General features: G+C 39.8%; 2 protein-coding genes across 5 annotated transcripts in view; both read right to left on the bottom strand.

The window, feature by feature from the left end:
- Positions 1-534: 534 nt before the first annotated feature.
- kars1 (lysyl-tRNA synthetase 1) lies at positions 535-10,506 on the bottom strand. 2 transcript variants are annotated; one of them, XM_084052688.1, is made up of 15 exons: positions 10,444-10,503; positions 9,541-9,720; positions 6,584-6,710; positions 6,278-6,443; positions 6,035-6,128; positions 5,704-5,890; positions 5,090-5,215; positions 4,424-4,543; positions 3,736-3,898; positions 3,359-3,532; positions 3,118-3,203; positions 2,943-3,028; positions 2,202-2,328; positions 1,448-1,591; positions 535-1,205 (listed from the first exon to the last, which is right to left on the bottom strand). In XM_084052688.1, exons 2-15 carry the CDS (start codon positions 9,678-9,680, stop codon positions 1,128-1,130), a joined length of 1,818 nt encoding a protein of 605 aa, XP_083908814.1. In that variant the 5' UTR covers positions 9,681-9,720; positions 10,444-10,503; the 3' UTR covers positions 535-1,127. The 2 variants fall into 2 exon arrangements, with proteins under 2 accessions (XP_083908814.1, XP_083908815.1); XM_084052689.1 differs by lacking the exon at positions 9,541-9,720 and having other exon boundaries at positions 10,444-10,506.
- Positions 10,507-13,140: 2,634 nt separating this feature from the next.
- The window catches only part of nfat5b (nuclear factor of activated T cells 5b), a 43,613-nt gene continuing 34,834 nt past the window's right edge, over positions 13,141-21,919 (bottom strand). For all 3 annotated transcript variants that reach the window (XM_084043408.1, XM_084043409.1, XM_084043410.1), the window contains exons 12-14: positions 19,886-21,836; positions 19,439-19,687; positions 13,141-19,048 (exon numbers count right to left, since the gene is read on the bottom strand). In XM_084043408.1, coding sequence (XP_083899534.1) covers positions 19,455-19,687; positions 19,886-21,836 — 2,184 coding nt within the window. In that variant the 3' untranslated portion in view covers positions 13,141-19,048; positions 19,439-19,454. The remainder of the gene's footprint in view (positions 19,049-19,438; positions 19,688-19,885; positions 21,837-21,919) is intronic.

Raw genomic sequence — 21,919 nt, 5'->3', positions numbered from 1 at the left:
TCTTCCATTGAGTGTAATTATGCAACATTCCTTATTGCTCTTACAAAAAAACTAAGATCTGAGTAATTCCTTGGAAAATCATGTAACATTCCTTCGCAGTTTTTGTTAGGCAATGACTTTGATATATACACAGTAAGGTTTCTATATAGATGTTAATTCCAAAGGATCTTTAGTAGGAATTTGAAGATGCATAAATGTCAGTTTGTCCACTTTTGGCCTTTTGTTAAATTTTGAAAGCTTACACGCCCTGTTTCAAACTTTTCATATATATAATTAATCTACTTGAATTCAAAATGTATTGTGTTGCCACTTATCAAATTTACTTTACTGTCCCACAGCGCCACCTGAGTGCCTACAGGTGTATTACTTATGGAACATTGTGTGTGGCCTTCTTTCAACTTTGTTGCCCAAACAAATAAGCACCTCACATCCACCTGGTCTTCCACTCAATACTCTGCATGCACACACACAAGAAAATATATCCCTTCTCTTGTGTTAACTATAACATGTATGGAAAACTATAAGAGAATAACATAATTCTGAACATTTTTATTAATCTTGTACCCATATTGGAAGTTCTTGGCAGAGGAGTGAAACATTACTGCACATTGTGAAAATCCATAAAAAGAAAATGAAATAACCAGACCTGGAGATGACAGCGATTGAATAGTTTTTCCCCTCCTTAATTTGTAAATGAAATGTCTACTTGAGGCTGTGTATCTGGTAAGAGCCAAGCATTTCTAAACCATTGTAAAAAATATTTACAATGACTGATCAAATATTATATAAAGAGTGTATTCCAATACATTACTCCAGGTCTGAATGCAAGAGTGGGACTACACTTTCAGATTATGTATTAACTGTCTGAACCTGACAATGGATTAAAATGTCAGAACACTCAAATAACAAGGATAATAGAAACATATGATCACATGTGCATCAGAAATACAAAAGAACCCAACATTGATTACAGGCATTCAATTCTGAGACAAGCAGGGTTTTTTTTTTATCCCCCCAGCTAAGAGCAAACCATAACGAACAAATCAGTGAACTCCACTGAAACACGAATAGCAGTAGAGTCCCTAATGCCAACTCCTGCCGAGGGCTGAGGCCACAGGTTCTGCCATTTACACCGAGGTGCCCTCTGTGGGTGCAGCTGGTTTGTTCTGGTCATCGGGCTTCATGGCTGGGAAGAGCAGCACCTCCTGTGAAACCAATAAGATCATGAGCGGAATTGTATTTCAAGAAGAGGAACAACATGGTCTCGATAACACTGCAAGACTTGCAACACATTGAGCTTGCAGAGCTGCTATTTTTCTGTGCATGACACTGCCACGCAACCAACCTCAGGCCTTAACCGTTCTGATCAAAATTGCTTGAGGATGTCACATGCATTATCTTTCCAATAAGATTCACCATATGTTTTTTCTTTATTAACAATTTTTACCTTGATGTTGTTAGAGTCTGTGAGGAACATGGTGAGACGATCAATGCCCAAACCCCAACCAGCAGTTGGCGGCAGACCGTATTCTAGTGCTGTGCAGAAGGTCTCATCAATGAACATAGCCTCATCATCACCCTCAGCTTTGGCCTGAAAAGAAAGATGCATCTCTTTATGAGGCTCAAACACACATACACATGCACTGGGAAGTTTGAGTTAATCTTTAGAAGTCTTTTAAGGGTAAAAGGATGGGTGTTTTCCAATTGGATGGCAAGAGGTATAGGAGGTATGACAGCATCTGAGATTGATGTAGATATGAGAGAAATTGTTTCACATATACATGAAATAATTAACAGCGAAACAGTTAATCAAACTATTTGATTACAAATTTAGTAATTAAAGTAGCAAGTAAAGTAATTTACTTTAATGAAACAAAGAAAACTATTTACAAGCTCATAAGCAACATGTCGCAATGCGACGCATTGTGAGCTTGTAGATTTGAGTTTGTAGATCTGCCATTTTCACAATCTTTAAATGACGAACGATGAAATAGGGTGTAAGTGGTTAATCAGACTGATCAATTAAGTCAATTATTAAAGAAAACAATTTGATTTTTTTGGCATCGCAAGATTATTATATGAATCAAAAAAGTAATCAATGGAATAATCGCTTATTCATTAATTGCTAGTTACAGGCCTAAATAAAATACCAGGGAACACATTCAGTATTTGTGTGTCAGTTTGTTTACTGTCATACATACCTTGGCCTGCTGCTCAAAGAGCTCTCTCTGCCTAATAGGATCGTTTAACTCTGTGTAAGCATTGCAGATCTCCTTCTTCATCACAAAGAGCTCAAAACGCTCAGTCAAGCCTTTCTGTGTTCTGTGCCTGTAAGGAGAGAGAATGTTGTTTGTACATCAGTATCAGCTGCAGAGCATGTGAGCGGAGTGGAGTGGGTCGAAATGCCGCTCCACTCTCCAGGGGGCTGTTGTCACACTTGCTATAAACCCCTGTGTTTTTCTTTCAGATTTGCTCCCACTCGCATGGGTTAAGGTGAATTCTGTTCTGATGGTTAAGTGGTGTTATCATGTGAAGATGATTGTGGGCACTATTTAATAAGTGTGTGACATTGTGTCATTACTAGTGGACCCTGATAAAGGCCTCCGGCCGAAACACGTTGGTCACCTGCATTTTTTTTAATTCCTTGCTAGATGGATTAATAACAGATTTTCTACTTTAACTGAACAGAGCTGCCTTGGACCTTTTTTAAGTTCACCGCCTTATTTTTTCCACTGTGATGCCTAAAAAAGGAAATGAACTTGTCCTGAAACTAAACCCTTTCCAAAGAGCACCTGTTTTCAGTTAATTACAGACCCACAAAGCGCTTCTTCTGGATCTGCTATCCTGTCACTGTGATAATGCATAGGCCATGTAGCTCCTACTTTGAACAGTATTGAAACTCTGCTCTGCATAATACTAGGTTCAAATGAAAGGTTTCTCACCATTTTGCAAGTGGGCTCATGATTTGAGGATGGTCACAGATAAATGTGGGGCTGATACATGTGACTTCAAGGAAATCTCCCACCATCTGCAGCAAAACAGATCAGATTATCTTTGTGAGTATGCAAGTTAAGGAATAATTAAGTCCATATCAGGTGGTATTGATTTGTAGAGCACCTTGTCGAGGAGGCGGGCAGTGGTTCTGGGTGGAGGACATTCCACTCCTTTTTGGGCACACAAGTCATCAAAGAATTTACGAGTCTCTGAGGAGGAACAAACAGAACTTGTTAACAAAGTCTGTGGCTGATTTCATAAACTGTGTGTATGCATTTTATGCAATGAATTATGACACGAACAGTAAATTATTACTGACAATTTGAACAAACAAAAAACACTGTAAATTTCAATACTGATTTACCGTCACTGTCATAGGTGTCAGGAGGAGGGAACTTCACACCCATTTCCTTCTCAAGGTCATGTGTCATGCTCACTCTTCTGAATGGTGGAGTAAAGTCAACCTCATAAGCCTGTCCCTCTGGACCATCAGGATGATACGTTATCTTGTACCCACCAGTGATGTGCTTCACCATTCCTGAAGACAAGTAAACAACCACAGAGCATTGCACACAGAACACATTCTTTGTCCATTTCAACGTTAAATAGCATAAGCCCAGAATAACAAAGCTTTTTTTCCCCCTTTCTTTGAGATTACTGTATTTTGTGCATGGTCCCTGATACAAATAAAACCAATACATTAAATAACTTAACAAAAGGAAAAAAGCTGCCTTTGCTTACCTGACAGAAGTTTCTCTGTGATTTCCATCAAGTCATGGTAATCTGCATAGGCCATGTAGAATTCACAAGTGGTGAACTCTGGATTATGAGTGAGATCTATGCCTTCATTCCTGAATTGACGGCCAATCTCATACACTCTGTCTAAACCACCAACCACCAGCATCTGGGGAATAGAGAAAAATGGTATGCCGTGCCGTGAGCTCAGCGAGTATTCGGACAGCATGTTATTTTTAACAACTTACTGTAACTAAGCCCTAAATATACTTTGTCGTATGATGAATAGCAAAAGTAGCCAATCTACAAGCTCACACCGTGACATATTGTGAGCTTGTAGATAGATAGGGTATTTATAGGATATTTTTGAACATTTTTGAATATTTCTGAAAGTATTCTCACCTATAATGCCCAAAATAGGGATGCCTGGTTGAAAGTGCCCCATGCTTGTCACTTTAGATGTGAAATGATGCAATGACAGAGTTTAGATAATACCTTCTAATACAATCAGACTCATATGTATTTGGAAAGCAACATTTTCACATTTTGGGTTTTGGCATCCTTGTTAACTTGATGTGAAATTACAATACATGAGGTTTAAATGCAGATTGTCAGATTGCCAAAGGATGTACTTGCCACATCAACAGTGCACTTTGATTATGTACTAGGATTTATCCAGAAAGATCAACATTACCTTGTGGTAGAGCTCAGGTGCAATTCTCATGAAGAGGTTCATGTCCAAATCGTTGTGATAAGTAACAAAAGGACGGGCCACTGCTCCACCAGGAATAAGGTTCATCATTGGCGTTTCGATCTTAAATCAGAACAATGCATTTAAGCGAGGTAGACTTACATTAGTAAAAATGACTAACAATGCTCTTTCACATACGTTTCATGGACACTCGCATACATTGCAGAACTCTTAATGTAATTACGCTAATTGGTTACATGGGACGCATTCTCTTAAATTATGCAAATGTAGTTACATATTATGCAATTTGCGTCTCCTCCCCTCTTCTCTTCTTTTATGCTCCAATTCCCTTATCCATCTTTTAACTGCACTGATGAGCCCGCACAATTAAGAATTTCACCCACTTTAGGTGTAATGTGATGTGAAAATTAAAATGTATTCTGATTCTGATGCAATGAATAAAAAACAGCAGGAACTTTGGACAATACACCTCTTATAGCTGCCTTTGACCAAACAATAGTTTTAATATGTAAGTGACCTTTTGTGCCATGACATATTCATTAGGCTATTTATCCAAATCAACCATTTTCAGTCTACTGCTCATATTGTTTAATGTGAGCTCTATTAACCTCAATTTACATGTCTGAAACTCTTCAGACTGACACTCACCTCCAAGAATCCCAGTTGGTCAAGGAAGCTGCGCAGGTAGGTGATGATTTTGGACCGTGTTATAAACTTCTGCCTCACATAGTCATTGAGAATCAGATCCAGGTAGCGCTGACGGAATCTGGTCTCCTTTGGCCAGAAAGAAAAAAGAAACATGGTGAGAAGTTGCTTGAAGGCTACATGTACCATCGTGTATACCATTGCTCATGTCAAGTGAAGTTGTTTCGTGTCACTCAAGGTCAAAAGGGCAAAATTCATTATTAGAATAGTCACTAGTGCAAAATGTCTTGGCTGATTGGGTACATCATAAGTTCATACAAGTTAGGTTTACTTTAATACTTCATCAGGACCTTATGAAGGCTCATTGAGCTGAAATGTGTTGTCTTATGTTTTTTTATATATCTTTGCCGGGGCATGAAATAAATGCTTTTTCTTTTCATTCTTAAACCCAACAGTATGCCTTGGATCCTTAATTAAGTTCTCCTGAAGTACTCCGCAATTGTTTTCTCAAAGGGAACAAATAATTGAGCCCTAGGTTTACAGGTGTCTCCTTTGGGCGATTAGTTCATTTCATATTAAAGTGATAAAAGAATTACAGAACAGTGTTCAGCCGTTACCTTGTCTTTGAGGCCAAAGTGGAGATGTGGCAACATATGCAGACAGGGTGCAAGTAGAGTCATCTCTATAGGAATGATGCTCAACTCTCCTTTTTTAGTTTTTCCTGGGTTACCACGGACACCGACGATGTCACCACGTCGCAGCTTGTTGTTGATGGCTTCAAATTCCGCCTCAGACTTGTAGTTCCTGGCAGGGAGAGAGGGGGAAAACCGCACAAGAGTAAGGCTATTCACGTGGAGAAAACTGGCAATGGTTTTACAATACTTTTTCTTTTTAATGTAAAAGACAGCTATATAATTTCTGGTTTTGTTCAGAAGTATCCTTCAATACCTTGAGGTTGCCATAACTTGCAGCTTGACACCTTCCCCTCGCAAGTCATAAAACAGCAGCTTAGCACCAGATTCCCGCTTGGCATGGACGCGACCTGACAATCATATGGGTTATGGTTACAGCAGGAAAAACGTAATGACTGAAAAAGAAAAGCGGTCCTCCCCAGGAAATTTGAGAGCTCATTTAATTTCGCAATTTATTAATTAAAGATGCATTATAAATGTTGTAAAGAGATCCAAGTACCTGAGACGTTGAGAACAACATCCGTTAGCTGGTCTCCAGGCTGTAGATGGTTATATTTCTCAATGAATTCTGTGAGTGATAAATCCACATGATATTTATGTGGGTAAGGGTCCTCTGCTGTGCCCTTGAGAGCTTCGATAGCCTGGGTGCGGATCTTGAAGTATTGCTGCATTACATGGAAAACATTAACAAGTTATCACAAAGAATCAGGGGTTGACACACTGGTAGCACTTTTTGGCTGGTTTAAATAACTGAGGTGACAGAATGAATTGAAATGCGTAAAGTGCAGACATTCAAAAAGCTCACATTAGGGTCCAGAGTCTCCTCGTCCGCCTCAAGGCCATCCTGAGCTGGCCTCTGCTCCACCTGTTCTTTAACTTTGGCGTCCTTCTCAGCTGCCTTCTTATCAGCTTTCATTCGCCTCTTCAGCTCACTGATGCCAAGGTACAAACACAGCATAGCAAATGAGTTTACAAACTTGTCTGCTAATTAAGTGCTAATAACTATAATTGAATGACATTTACACACAAATCACCGGCTAAATATACTGATATTTATTTTCCATATTTTCCTATTACATTCTACTGTTGTGGGTATAGGTTCCAAATCCAAATGCCAAGCGTGCACTTTTTTGTTAACAGAATAGCATATTACAACTTCTTGATCTTCAAGTTTATTCATCAAACAAGTGAAAAAATGAAATGTATGGCACTGGCCATTCCTTTGGAATACCAGTAATTTCGCCCATTTCGCAGTTCGCCCAAAAAGTCGGACATTTCGCGGACATTTCGTCCGCTACAGTTAATAATATATAGTGAAGCTAGCTGGCCGTTTGTGTGAGAGAATGAGAGAGGGTTAGGGTTAGATAAAAGCTCTCTCTGTGTGTGTGTGTGTGTGTGTGTGTGTGTGTGTGTGTGTGTGTGTGTGTGTGTGTGTGTGTGTGTGTGTGTGTGTGTGTGTGTGTGTGTGTGTGTGTGTGTGTGTGTGTGTGTGTGTGTGTGTGTGTGCGTGCGTGCGTGCGTGCGTGCGTGTGAGAGAGACGCAGTCAGTGGGGCAAACGCAGTCCCCACGAAATATATTTATATATAATGAATTAATATAATGAATCTCGCACAACTGATTGATTATATCCTATTATAATTCTAGTAAGCTCACGGTGGTAGGGTGGACTCTTGATCAAACTGCGCATGCGTCGTTGTGTGCCAGGTTTCGCGAGAGAAACAAGCAGCGAGGTCTATGAAAACGAGGCCAAACCAAACGAACCCTATAACACCAACATTGGCCCTAAAGCGCTTACAATCGGCGGACATGGCAACACCGACTCTACACCATAGACCCCGCCCACTCTCTGCTGTGGAAAGTAAACACTCCAGATTTGTTTCCCCACACACGATGCACATTAGCTCCATAAAGAACGGTTCTATGTCGTTCTCTTCCAGGATCGGGCGAACGTCCGCCAAGGCTCCGCTGTTTACCCTTTTGTATACATCGTATCCCAAAACTAATGGTAGATTCTAAACCGCACGGATGTTTAAGGTTTGGTCGGCTGCATAATATTTTAGGTCGCCAGCGAAACTACCCGTTTAAATCGCTTATTTAGTCAGCCTGTGGCCATGTTTCCCATTGTAGCCAAACCGGGAGCAGTAGTGGCAGCGGACGTAGGGTTTTTTTCCGGGTTCAATGGGAAACATGGCCACAGGTTTCGCGAGAGAAACAAGCAACGAGGTCTATGAAAACGAGGCCAAACCAAACGAACCCCATACCACCAACATGCAACCTGATAATAATGTCCAAAGCATGTCTGTGTATGTTTACATCCATTACTGTGTTGGCGTTGGTTGGGATTAATGTTTATTAGCCAAACCAAGTTACTATGAGCCGTTAGCGTGATGCTAAGCTAACGGACGTTTGGCGCTAGCATGCGGCTAACGCTAATGCTAACGTCGTCATCGTCACTTAATCAACAATGTAAACGTTTCATCAACACACTTTATGAACCTTACTGTGGTTAATATTATCAGTGCTACCCAAGTAGTCCATTGAAAAGTATTATTTTGGTGTATTTTGTGTATTGTAACTTGGACACTGTAACTTAATGGTAGCTGGGGCGACGCGTTGTTGGCTCATGGTTCAGAATGCCTCATGGGTATTGTAGTCACTTTCTGCTATTTTGGTTCTACTGTGATAGACTGTGCTACATTACTTGCTGTTTAATTGTGAATCATATATGCTATGAATATATGGTAATACAATGTTTATTTTCCTGTATTTCCAGGTTTATGACCTGAGTCATCTATGACCTGTGTGTCATCTGTGTGTCCAGTACTTTGTACTGTGTTGGTTAAAAAAGACAAAACACGAGTTGTGACAAAGACGTGTGATTCTCTGATTAATGTTGTTAGTGGTGTAAAATGCCATCAAAAATATACTCAAGCCTGCTGCAGGGCAACAGAAAATAGCAAGCCTATTTTGCTCTTTTATATAGCAAATTTTTATATATATATACGAGGGGACGCGCGCCCTTCACCGGGTATGGTGAAGGGCGCCCTTCACCGGGTATGGTCTAGTATTTATAATGAATGTCGGGCGAAATGTATGGGGGTGGGCGAAATGTATGGGCGAAACGTCTGGGGATGGGCGAAATGTATGGGCTTAATGTCTGGGGGTGGGCGAAATGTCCGCTCAAAACCACGGGCGAAATGGATATAGGGCGAAATGTCTGGTTACCTTCCTTTGGCATCAGTCAAGTCTTATATATAATCAGAGCATAAGTGAACACCAAAGGAAAGAAGTTCAAAATCTCACCTGCATTACAACTTGTCTAAGAATAAGCTATTGTAAATAATATGAAACAAACATACATGCATAGCATGCAGTCTTGGGCATGTTGACATGCAGCATTCCCCACCCCCCCAGAACAGAACCCAATGGACCCAACCACAAGGTGCTCAGATGAATGCAGTCTTTAAAGCAAAGTAGAAATATGTGTGGATAGTGATTACTGGTTATGGACCATGAAGGACTGTAATTAAAAAGGCTTTTTCCACTCAGGAAGTGCTACGTGTGAACACAAGATATTGTATTTCCTTTACCCCACTTTGCCCGTCTGGATGATGTCTAAGTTTCAGAAACACAAGAGTATATACTGAGCCCCTAAAAAGAGGAATGCACTGCAACATTGTGAGGGTATGGCAAGGCAAGGGGATGAACTTTGATGACAAAAGGTTGGTTGTTTTTCTCACTGGAATGGAAAAGCCACCAACCTTTTGTCACCTCTCCAGCGATTGCCGTAAATTTGAGTTGGGACTGAAGCGGAGCAGGGAAGCGTGAATTTTAACCCATGTCCCCTGACCCAAAAGGCTTGGCCCAGCTGCTGACTGGCAGCCCTGATCAGAGACAGCATACTGAAGCAAGGTGCCCTACTGAGCTTGAGCTACACCAACCTGGAGAGACAGACATACACAAACCGGCAGATGCAGACATTTCAAAAGCGCCGAGTGACTATATTTATAAAAGGATAATAACCATTACTAATTTATTCAAAATAAACCCGGGAGGCTTATACCGATTAAGCACCACGTCCATTCCATCTATCAACTTCTTGTTTCGTTTTTAGCTTGGGTCGTATAAATGTATCATTGTTGACAGGGAAAAATAAAGCACAAATGCAAGTGTGACCACCAGATCATCACTACTTCACATCGTAGTTTAGTTACACTGTGTTACAGAATTAAATTGCCTAAATAACTGCGGGAGTTGAAGTAAGATTGTCATTCAGAAAGTGAAATTAAACGAAACCAAGTAAAACTACAAGGCTATGATAGTCGACAGCGGGGTATTTCACGAAATGAATTTAGGATCTTGTAGTTCTACTTTACACAACGATAACTAAAGGCAAACGACAACCACAGACGATCAAAACTACAATGCCCACAAGCTCTCCGCAGTCCCACCGGCCGAACTGCCCTCTAGGATATGTAGTCCTAGTGCATGAAACCATATGGTATCCACACTTCGCTTCGACCTGATGCAACACCGCGAAACATTACGCTGTCACTTAAAATTCACGTATGTATGTCTGTATTTGTATGTGCAAAGTACTTGTACGAAACACGGCATATAGTTTCTATTCATTTCTCATCCTAGACGGAAATATGATGTCTCACTTTTTGCTGATTTTCTCGCCGTCCACCTCTACGTCTGCCATCTTGCTGCTGCCAAAGAAACCAGAAAGGCTATTGTGCAATGCGCATGCGCACGCACCACAAACCTGCGTGAACTCTTCTGCTTCCGGCAGTCTGGACGCTAAAGGAGTAATACTGCCCTCTGCTGCCCTCCAGCGTTCATGAAGAAAAGACAACATATATTCGGTCATTATTCTAGCAAAATGTCATATATATTATATATATATGACATATTCATAACTTCTTTGTTTGTGTTTGTGTTTGTTTTGTTTTGTTTTGTTTTGTTTTGTTTTGTTTTGTTTTGTTTTGTTTTGTTTTATTTTGTATGGTATGTCATGATTGTTATAGATAAAGATTTGTGGGGGGAAAAAAGCCAACATATTCTTATTTTTCCACAGCTTATGGTTCTTGTCCCAACAAAATAAATTAAATTCATAATAATAACAATAACAACAACAATAATAATAATAATAATAATGATAATGATAATGATAATGATAATGATAATGATAATAATAATCCCCATATCAGCCAATTCTTAAACGGTTGTTCTCTCTATGTTTTATAGGTAAACATATGCTAAACAATCTATGGACTGCCACACTTACGTAGTCAGACTAATCTCAATAAGCAATAGACAGCCGAGCCCACAGTGTCCGAACCTCAGTGCTCTGACACTCCCGTATACACACTTTCTTTTCACAGACTTGGACTGATAAAGTCTCCCCCTCGTTTCGTTCTTCCATTTCTACTGCCACTCCTTTTTAAGCCCCTGATCATGCTGTAATATTCTAGTCTGTCCCGGAACACCTTCACATCAAGCCAACTATCCTCCTTTTGAATAGCTTTTAGTGATCTGTCAACAATTTCTATTCCTATACTCACAAATGCCCTTGGACCCACAAGAATACAACCTCACACAGTCCATTTTCTTAACTTTGTATAGGGATACCAAAGTTTAATTAACAAGATCATTCCAAGCTCTCACTCCCCAAAGCCAACAGGTGAATCAACAACAGCTTTGTTAGGTTTTACTTGTTCTGCCCTCCATAAGGCCCAAATGATTGCCATTTGCCAACTAGAAAAAGTGCTCCTCGGAGCACAGGTCTTCACCAGGTCAGGTAAGTTAATGTGGGCCAGCAATGTTCGGAATTCGCCAATCAGGCTGGAATGTGAAAAATCGGACAGATCAGACGGATCGGTCCAGATCACTTGACTAAAGAGATACGTACCGATTTGCCAACATTTGTAGGAGTAATATAAAGAGTAGGTTTTGCCAAAATCAGCCTCCTGGTGGCGCTGTAATAGGGCAATGTTGAAAGGCCGGCATTTGTTCCTCAACGTGGTGCGAATGGGCGTGCAAAGTTTCACCGCAATCGTTCATGATTTGTGGCATTTTGTTCAAAACGGGCCACTCCTGCAAACTTTAGATGTCAATCTTAGGTCATCAGGATGGAATATGAAAAATCAAACAGATCCGTCTCGATCACATGACTATAGAGATCATGTATACCAATTTGTGTGAAATTTGGATAAAATCTGAAGGAGTAATATAAAAAAAAAGTTTTACATAAGTCGGCCTCCTGGTGCCGTTATAAAATGCAGATGTGAAAAATGCAGGGCAAAGGTTTTTCCTTGTCCTCAAGAGAATGCACATACAAAGTTTTACACAGATCGGTTCAGTTATAGGTAAAAACAGAATCGGCCTGTTATAGTGCCACCATGAGGCTGATTTAAAAATGTTCAAGTGGCATTTCTTCCTCGGCCTAGTGAGTGCGTGCAAAATGTCATGCTGTGTTGTGTGTTCATGATTTGAGGCATTTTGTTCAAAACGGAGCACTCCTGCAAACTTTGGAAGCCATTCTTAGCCAATCAGGATGGAATATGAAGAATCTGAAAGACCTGTTTCGTTTAATGACTATTAGAGATACTGTGTACCGATTTGCGTGATGTTTGGATAAAATCTGCAGGAGTACTGTCAAAAAAGTTGTTTTGCAAAAAGCGGCCTCCTGGTGGCGCTGTAACAGGCCCATGTGAAAAATTTGGGGCAGAGGTTCTGAATTGGCATCCAGGGAGTGTGTGTGCGCAGTTTCGCTGCGATCAAGCCAACAGTGCCGGAGATTAGTTGTCCACAGACGGAGGGGGTGACGGACACACGGACACACAGCACACACACGGATGGGCGGACGGACAGGGTGCAAAACAGTCTCGGCCTACCTTTCGGCCTGGCGGAGACAATAATTTTGTGGCAAAACTGATTTCCTCTCTGTTAATTGGAAGCCTTGTAGAAGTTGAGGAAGTATACTGATTATGTTATACTCCACAGTTGTGAGCTTGTAGATCACTAATTTGTTTTGCAGCTATTTTCAAAAGAGACATTTTTTTCTTGTACATTTTTGAAAGAGATGTACAGTATCACTCATCAGCATCACTCAGACATGGACTCCATGATGAATCAAACTGTTTGTTTGTCTTTTTGGAAAGGAAAACTAACATGGACATGCTGTGGTGCAATGGCACTCTACTGTATATGAACAACTGTTCACTATCACTGATTTAGTTACTACTAGTAGTACCAAAAACCTCTTCAGAGGTTGAAAATTTAATCAATTTTCAATCTGTAATTAATAAATTCTTGTGCAACCTGTGTACATGAAACACGCATAATGAAAAACCAAATGGCTTTACAGTGTATCTTTATTAATATAGATAGCAGCAGGTTTACAGAAATATAATTGCAAGAGTATACAAATGCCCCAACAAAAGATAGATAGATTGTTTTCAACTGTGATTATTTTACAGTTGTTCACATGTTTGGAAACAAAGTTAATTTGCTTTTCCCTTGCTATGTCTTGCAGAATCACTAGCACAGTGGTTCACTTATTGTAAGTAGTAGTATGTTTTAATTGTATTGTTCTTAGACTATAGGGCAGAAAACAATTAATAATTGTTTGAATGACTTTTATTGGCCTGAAAGAAAACAAAAAAACGATGGAGCTTGCACAAAAACAAATTTCACCCACTTCTTTACACCTGTAAACCTGTGATGTAACAATAAAGATTAGTCTGATTTGATCTGATTCTTTATGTCAAACAGTTGGTATTCTTCTGCTTTAGAGCAGAAAGAAAGGCTCATGAACCACTGCACTAGTACCTGCCCTGGTTCTAATTCCAACCTCCGCATCAAACCCCAGTAAAGTGTGAGATGAGAAGAAAAACTTGGACAAAAAAATATTTTGATTTAGTTTGTTTAGATAATATATCTGCATTGGTCTCTTAACTGTAAAAATGTAAATCCATCTCAAGCGGCACATAAAGCAACAGAAGATATTTTAAAAAGCAACATAAATAATTATAGAATTACAATATCTATTTTTTCCATGATGAAAAAATTGAGAGGCTATAGGCCTATAGAAAAATATATATTCAAAAAGTAACAGATCTACATTTACAGAATACAGAAATGAGTACACCCTTGTGCAATATCACTAAATGTCAAATGATTCAAAATTGTATCACCTCTCAAAAATGTCATTATTTATGTTGATGAGCATTTCCTCTTATTAATAATCCAAAACAAATACATTAGAAAGACTATGAAAAATATAGTCCTCAAAGTAGAAAGTCAGTTCAACAAATACTGTACTGTACTTATGACCACTGACCAAGTTAGCAAACCTCTGATCATTGAAACTAAACTGAGTACACCTGTGATTTCCAATTAGCCTACATGAACATGGCTATAAAATGACCAGTGAACACCAGAACTTTCAAAATGTGTTTTTATCTATCTGCATTTCTGCCTTTTGGCTCAATGTAGAAAAGAATAGCCAGAGGAATTGAAACATTTGATAGTGAGACTTCAAAGAATACAGGAAGATTATAGACCAAATAAAAAGATGTCAATGCAGTAGCAACAGTAATCAGCCACCATGTCAGAGTTTATGTGACAGTTCAGAAGGACATTGCATAACGTCAACCTCTATGGACGGCATCCAAGAAAATAAGATTAACTCAATATCATGAAAAATATCTGACCATACTTCAGATGAGACCACGGCCAAAATCTCACTAGATTTCTTAAGAAAAGACCAGAGAGAGAGAGAGAGAGAGAGAGAGAGAGAGAGAGAGAGAGAGAATAAAACAATTATCCAGAAATGAGCTTAGAAGAACTGAATGGCCGTCCAAATCGAGATCGAAAACTATAACAATATCTACATGTCATATGTCATTTCAAAAACAAGTCAAACTCAAGTGGATGGCAGAGTCCACACCACTACTATAATGACAACAGCAGTGAAAAATGTCATTGGGATAACTTTAAGATCAATTTGATCAATATCCATCCAAATTTAAAGGGTATCTCGTTCAACACATCACTCATGTACTACATGTTTTTAGCCTACTGAATACATCACTCACGTAAAACACCGCACACGTAGCCTACAACTCATCAGTCACGTTCAACATACATGTTCAATATGTTTACTGAACACCACATCACTCACATACAACACCACTCACGTAGCCAACAGTAACTCATCATCAGTCACGTTCAACATACATGTTCAATACGTTTACTGAACAACACATCACTCACGTACAACACCACTCATGTAGCCTTCAACTCATCAGTCACGTTTAACATACAGTAGGCCAGGCTATGTTCAACATGTTTACAGAACACCTCACATATCGTACAACACATCAATCATGTTCAACATGTTTACTGAATGAATGTTATCGTTCTAAAGTGTGGATGCTCATCAACATCATTATCATTATAGTTATCTTTATAGTTATTATTCTTAGTGTGGAGAAAAAAAAAGAAAAGTATCGGGGAGAAAACAATATTTGAATCTCAGTAATAAAAGGCATTCTGACTTTTGTTGCACTGAGTTCCTACAGTGGGCTATGTATTTTTAATACTGTAAATATGAAACCGCAAATTATTTTATTTTACATAAGAGCAAATATCATACTGTCCAACTTGAAAGTAATTCAATTACTGTAAGGTGATACAATTTTGAATTCTTTGATATTCAAGGGATTTTGCACATGGGTGTACTTACATCTGCTGTATACTGTATATTAGCTGCATAGCAGTTTCAGAAAAAAAATCAGCTGCATCTACATTATACAACATAAATGCAATGGATACTTCAGTAAAAACAAACAAATTGCACAACACTACATTTATCTGGTCACTTGGTTTCTTTGAGTGAAGCACACTCAACATCTTATGGCTTCCAGCATATTATTTATAGAGGGCTAATCATCACTGTGAGTTAAATACATTAGGCAACAATGGTAATAGATAAATGTTGTCTCTATTAAAATGTTTCTCAAGGCACATTCATTTTTAATTGTCGGAATCTCACTAACACCTCTAAATTATATTTGACTGTGGAGTCATCACTCGCTGGTTTCTCCCGAGTGCAATAACATCCAATTCACATTAGAGAATGCCAACCACCACTCCAGGAGAGAATGTGGAAGTCCTCTAGTCTATTAACTTAATCTTTGCCCAAACTCAGATAACAGAAAGTGCTTGAAAAGCTCTTTAGTGATACTTCAGCCATTCTGAATTCTGAACATTTGAATAATATTAGTAACACTGTAGATTTCAGTGTCATTTATTATAACAGATTTTTAACATAAGTAAAAAATGAAAAATAAAAAAAAAGTTGCTCCCAGTCATGCAACTGACCTTAATTATGAATATCAGATTTGTTGGTACAGTAATAACCATTTATAATTACAGAAACGCAAGAGGTCTAATTTTAGAAGTTACAATTTTTCCTCAGTGTGAATACTTGGTAATACCTCCACTGTGCAATAAAAAAAACATTCCATGCTTAGGTGAGATATATCTACAGCTCTACTGTAAACGATATACTGTAAATAAAACTTTAAAATAATGTAACTAATTGGTCCTTTTTGAAGGATATGTTATAAGCTTAATTTATACTGCGTATTGATGGGGTTTTACCCTTTGTATGGTCTATTGCGATGTATAAGTTTGTAAAGTTTGAAGTGATGTATTGACAATGTTCCAATCTGTCTGTGCCAAAATCAGAAATGGAAAACAAATACATATGAATGTACACATTATTAATAATGTACATATCACTTTTCAATCCCAATTCAAAACATCACAATCACAGAAGTTTCAAGAGTGTGGGACAAAATCCCATTGATAGTGTCACATCAATGATTAATTTGAACACCAGTATGATTCTTGGACACAATTTACCCAACACCCAACACAAAAAAATAAATTACATATAATTTGATAATGGTCTAATAAGTACAAGTAATAAACCAATAAAAAATTAGAAAACATGTGTAAATCTGGAAAAAGGAAAGAAAAAGAAAAACATTTTGGAAACATAATCTCTGGTGTTTCACATGTTGAAGAAAGCCAATCACAGTCAGCTCTTTTCTCCAAAGCAATGCCTAATTTATGCCCTGTTTTACGCAGCATCGCGGACTGAAAAGTATAAATTGGGCTTGAGGTTGCCTTCAAGAGTAGGGTCCCTTTAGCCCCAACCAATCACATTACCAAGTGGATTTTACACAACATAAAATGTAATGGTGTTAAGAATTCATTCTAATATAAAGTACACACATACAACAAGATAAGAAAAGTAGCATTTAACTGAGCTCTTCTTGTTGCCAACAGAGACCAGCCCCTTGTTCATACTAACAAAGAAAGAAAATTAAATGTTTGGCAGCAGGTTTTCAGATTTTCATGCTTAACAATGATATCAACTTTGGAAATCCATCTACTGACAGATCTGATAGAGGCGAGACAAAAAACAGAACAAATGTATCTAGTCAGTTCAGTTTCTTTTCCCTGTCGTCATATGGCAAGTCACAAACAACAAACTAACAACCCTTATGAGCCTTGAGACTGCTGGGCTTTCATCAGGATGAAAATGAAGCAAGACTTGAGGCAAACTTGGGTCCTGAGTTGACCTTCATTGGCCAAAAATAGACAAGAATATTCTGTATTCTACTGTACAATATAAGAATTTAGAACTTGAACGGTTTCCATTTACATGAGAGTATACTGTATGTATGATGGGCTCTATTCCTGCATGTAACACCAACCTGGACATAAAACAATAGAAAATGGATACAGCCAAAGACAATAGAAATGCAACAATAGAAAATGGATGTAGCCAAAGAACAGCTGCTTCTCCATTACATGGCAACATTCACTAATTATATCACATTGTTACAGTTGGAAAACTCCAGCTAATCTATGAATACTATTCCAGTTTATGCGTTCCTGACGCATTACATGAAAAAACATAAACCTATATACTATGCATTACAAAAACAATACACACACTCGCACCATGCGCACAGGACACGCATACAGTATGTTGATGAGGTGTGCATGAACATAAAACGAGAAAACACCAATATTTAGTCGAGAGTTTGCAAAACAATTTTCTTCCCCACTCTTGATTCACATTCATTCTCATTTAGATCACAATTGGGAGGGTTTTAGGGAGAACTATCCATAATAGTCAAAACATACATTTAACTTGCAGTAGTAGTAGAACGGCTGCCAATGAGATTGAGATTAAAAAAAAAAGAAAGAAAGTAAACTAAATGTTTAACCATTATAGGCACACATTTGCAAATACACTGAAAAATCCTGACAGTAAATTTACTATTGAAAAGTAAAAATGGACCAGCAAGGATTTTAAAGTGTAGGACATGTGTGCAACTTGTTGTCTGATGGATATATATTTGAATAAATGTATGGAGAATTACTTAAAGATATCGATCTACTGGAGATTTTTTGCACGGGAAAACTCAAGTTTACTTGTTAAGTTGACTGTTGTCACCAAAAGTAGATTCATGAAAATTGTCAATTTATTAACCTGTGCTATGAATGAAAAGATCGGTTCATGGAGTCCCAAAAGATGTGTCCTTTCCTTTGTAAACATTGAGGAAAAGAGGAAACTGTGAAATATATTTCCTCTGGTGGAGCCGTTAACCCTAAGTAACTGGTCACAATATAGAGCATCATAAAGTGCTGAATGAAAACGTTAAAAAATATATTCTCTGCCTGCCTGTCCTATATTGATACCCTCTAACTTACCTAAAATACTCAATGCTTTGTTAGATATAAAAAAGAGAATGTGTTCTAAACAGTACGTAGCAAGCCGACACAGTCTAGTACTAGAGAATATAGAATGATATGCTACCTTGCACCAACAGCTATGTTTAAACCATATTAAAAAATATCACTATAACGAAATAATCGAACATCAATCATTTTGAGATGTTTCACTCACAGCTGGAGGTGATCTGTATTCTAATAAAACAGCTGTAAGAAGACTACAAACATTGTGTAAAAATGTGTAGACAAAAATATAATGTTCAAAACCCAATGTCAAGGTCTTTGTCTGTATATTTGACATTGTCCAAATGAAATCATCAATTCCACGATGACATATCTTTGTGAAGGCGTCCTTTGAAAAGAAAGTAGCTCCTCATGGACAGCCACACATAAGTTCATTCAACTTTCAATGTCCTCCTGCATCCAAGACAATCTTCACAGTTCCTAAATAAGAGCAGTTCACACGTTAGCGGGGCATAAACAGGGTCAAATATAAGTACCGTACATATATCTGGATCATAACTACTGCAGGGATATTTCACAGCTGAGTTCAGTGAAAATCAGGATTGATTTCCTGTGCACCACTGTCAACAAAGGGAATATTTTGACTAAACTATTTAATTATTGACCACTGTCAATCTGGCATCCCTATTTTAGGCATTAAAGGTAAAACGTTTCTAAATCTTTCCAAAATAGCAGATGAAGCTCACAACGTGCTGTGATGCGACACGTTGTTAGTATGTAGATTGGTTATTTTTGCCCTGTGACACATCATGACGAAGTATAAAATAGGCCTTAAGTGGTTAAACGAGATAAAACATAAATGTGTATCACCTGTACTGTATGATGGTTAGTAGGACCGGGTTAGGTTGCTGCCCTGCAGGCTAACCAACAGGTCGTCAATCTTCTCCATATTTTCAGATGCCGTCATGCTATTCTGCATGGACCCAGCATCTGACAAGGACTGACTGAGAAGGGACTGGATGTGTGCGTCACTCTCCCTCTGGTTCTGTCCAGATTGGCTGATAGCTATAATCTGATCTGAGAGTGTGGTTCCAGTACTGTTCATCATCTGGCTGCACTCTGTAAAGAGTGGACAAAGAATATTAGTAAGAATTGGTTCAGAAGCAAAAATAATCTGTGTGTGTGTCTGTGTGTCTGTGCGTGCGTGCGTGCGTGCGTGCGTGCGTGTGTGTATGCATATGTGAATCTACAGTAGTTCATCTTCAGGCCTTCTTTTAATTGAGAGTCAATAATGTATAATGTATTTCAGTCATTTACCGTTCTGAATCCCAAACAGGAAGAGGCCAGGTTGTTGAGGCTGGTTGGGCTGACTGATGGTTCCGTTGACAGCCGTTTGAAACAGAGAGCCTGGCTGCTGCACAGGGGACGAGGTGGTTGTCTGAAGGCCGTTCTGCGTGGTAAAGATGGTAGTCTGGGGCAGCTCTTGAGTAGCCATTCCTCCCTGTAAGGTAGCCATGTTGGACTGAGACATGAAGAGGGCGACAGGCTGCTCCTGCCCATTGTTTGAGCTGCGGCCCAGCTGCATGGGCTGTTGCTCCTGGAACAGGACCTGCTGACGAGGTTCTGCAGGGTTTCCCAAGGTCATGGGCTCCGAGCGGTCCTGCTGTCTGTCTGTCACCATGCCGGCCTGGGAAAAGAGCAGAGCAGGGTTCTGCGGCTCTTGAGAAGCTAGGCTGCTGGGGGGGATTTGTCCCTGCCTGCTGAAAAGGAGGCCTGTGGGCTGGTCCGGACTGGACAGGGGACTGCTGTGGAACAATAGGCCAGCCTGCTGTTGCTGGCTCGGAGAGAGGCTGTTTGCAGGTGAGTGGGGGGAGATGCTTTGAAACAGGGGGGCTTGTTGGGGTGGCTGTGCCAGGGGTTGAGGCTGGGAGGGCTGATGTTGTTCCATGGGAGTTCCTTGCTGAATGGGGGACATCTGGGTTTGAGCCTGGAACACTGACTGTGGCTCAGGTGCAGGGGTTTGTAGTGCACTGAGGAAGGCTAGCTGTTGCTGCTGCTGACTGCTGCTGGTTGTAAGCTGAGAAGGCATAGATGTCGGAGGGAGGAAAAGGCTCGGGGTGGAGGGCTGTTGCTCAGGAGAGAGATTAGACCCACTCAGTACTGTCAGGGTGTTCTGGTAGAGGGCAGCCTGAACTTGCTCTTGAGTGTGAGAAGGTTTCTGAGGGTGAAACAGAGTTCCCTGTGGATCTCGTGCCTCCGTCAAGGAACTGGGACTGTGGAAAAGGGGTGGGGAAGTGTGTGAGGGTGTCTGCTGGAGAAAATTGGTCTGAATAGAAAGGATCTCCTGCTGAAAGATAGCTGCTTGCTGATGCTGCTGTTTTTGCTGCTGGGTCTGCTGAAAAAGGGAACCCCTGTTTGACACCAAGCTTTGTGGTGAACCCTGCTGTTCTGCATTTTCAGCCTGCGAAGCACCCTGGAATAAGCCACACTGCATGGGGATCTGTGACTGAAATATCTGATTTTGTAGGTTATCCAAAGCCTGCTGCTGTTGTTGCTGTTGAAGCTGTTGCTGTTGAATTTGCTGTTGCTGAATTTGTTGTTGTTGTTGTTGTTGCTGCTGCTGCTGCTGCTGTTGTTGAATTTGCTGTTGCTGAATTTGTTGTTGTTGTTGTTGTTGCTGCTGCTGTTGAATTTGCTGTTGCTGAATTTGTTGTTGTTGCTGTTGTTGTTGTTGCTGTTGTTGTTGCTGCTGTTGAATTTGCTGTTGCTGAATTTGTTGTTGCTGTTGTTGTTGTTGTTGCTGCTGCTGTTGTTGAATCTGTTGTTTTTGTATATGCTGTTGCTGTTGTATGTGTTGCTGACATTGCTGTTCAGCCAAAGAGTTGTCTGACTGTAGCGGTAGGCTGCAGAAGTCTTCGGGATGAAGTCGTCTCACTGCTTGCTCCAACTGGGCCACCTCATCTGGAGGGAACAGGGGCAGTTGATGCTGTTGGGAAGCAGGTTCCCCACACAGCCTCCCAAAAGCCCCAGTATTACTGCCTATCCTCTCCTGTACCAGGCCATCTCTGGGTTCCAGGAGGAATTGCTGAGAGCCTTGCTGCAGCAGGGGGTCTGCAGATACAGGGAATGCATTTGTAGTGGCTATGTCCTGTTTCTGGATGGTGCTTAGGGGCTCTGTGTTGGTAAAGACTGCAGACTGAACCTTCTCAGAGTCACCTGCAGGCGGTGGAAGGTTGCTGGAGAACGACCTACTGTTAGCCTCAGCGGTCTACAGGGAATAAAACAAAAGACGTTAATTATAAAAATATCAACACATAATTTGGTATATCAAATCAATGTGTCCTGAAACAC

The sequence above is a fragment of the Gymnoscopelus microlampas genome (genome assembly GCF_963454915.1).
Source record: "Gymnoscopelus microlampas genome assembly, chromosome: 1".
Taxonomy (NCBI): Eukaryota; Metazoa; Chordata; class Actinopteri; order Myctophiformes; family Myctophidae; genus Gymnoscopelus; species Gymnoscopelus microlampas.
The sequence above is the reverse complement of the archived record's forward strand: the minus strand, read 5'-3'. Positions and strand labels throughout refer to the sequence as shown.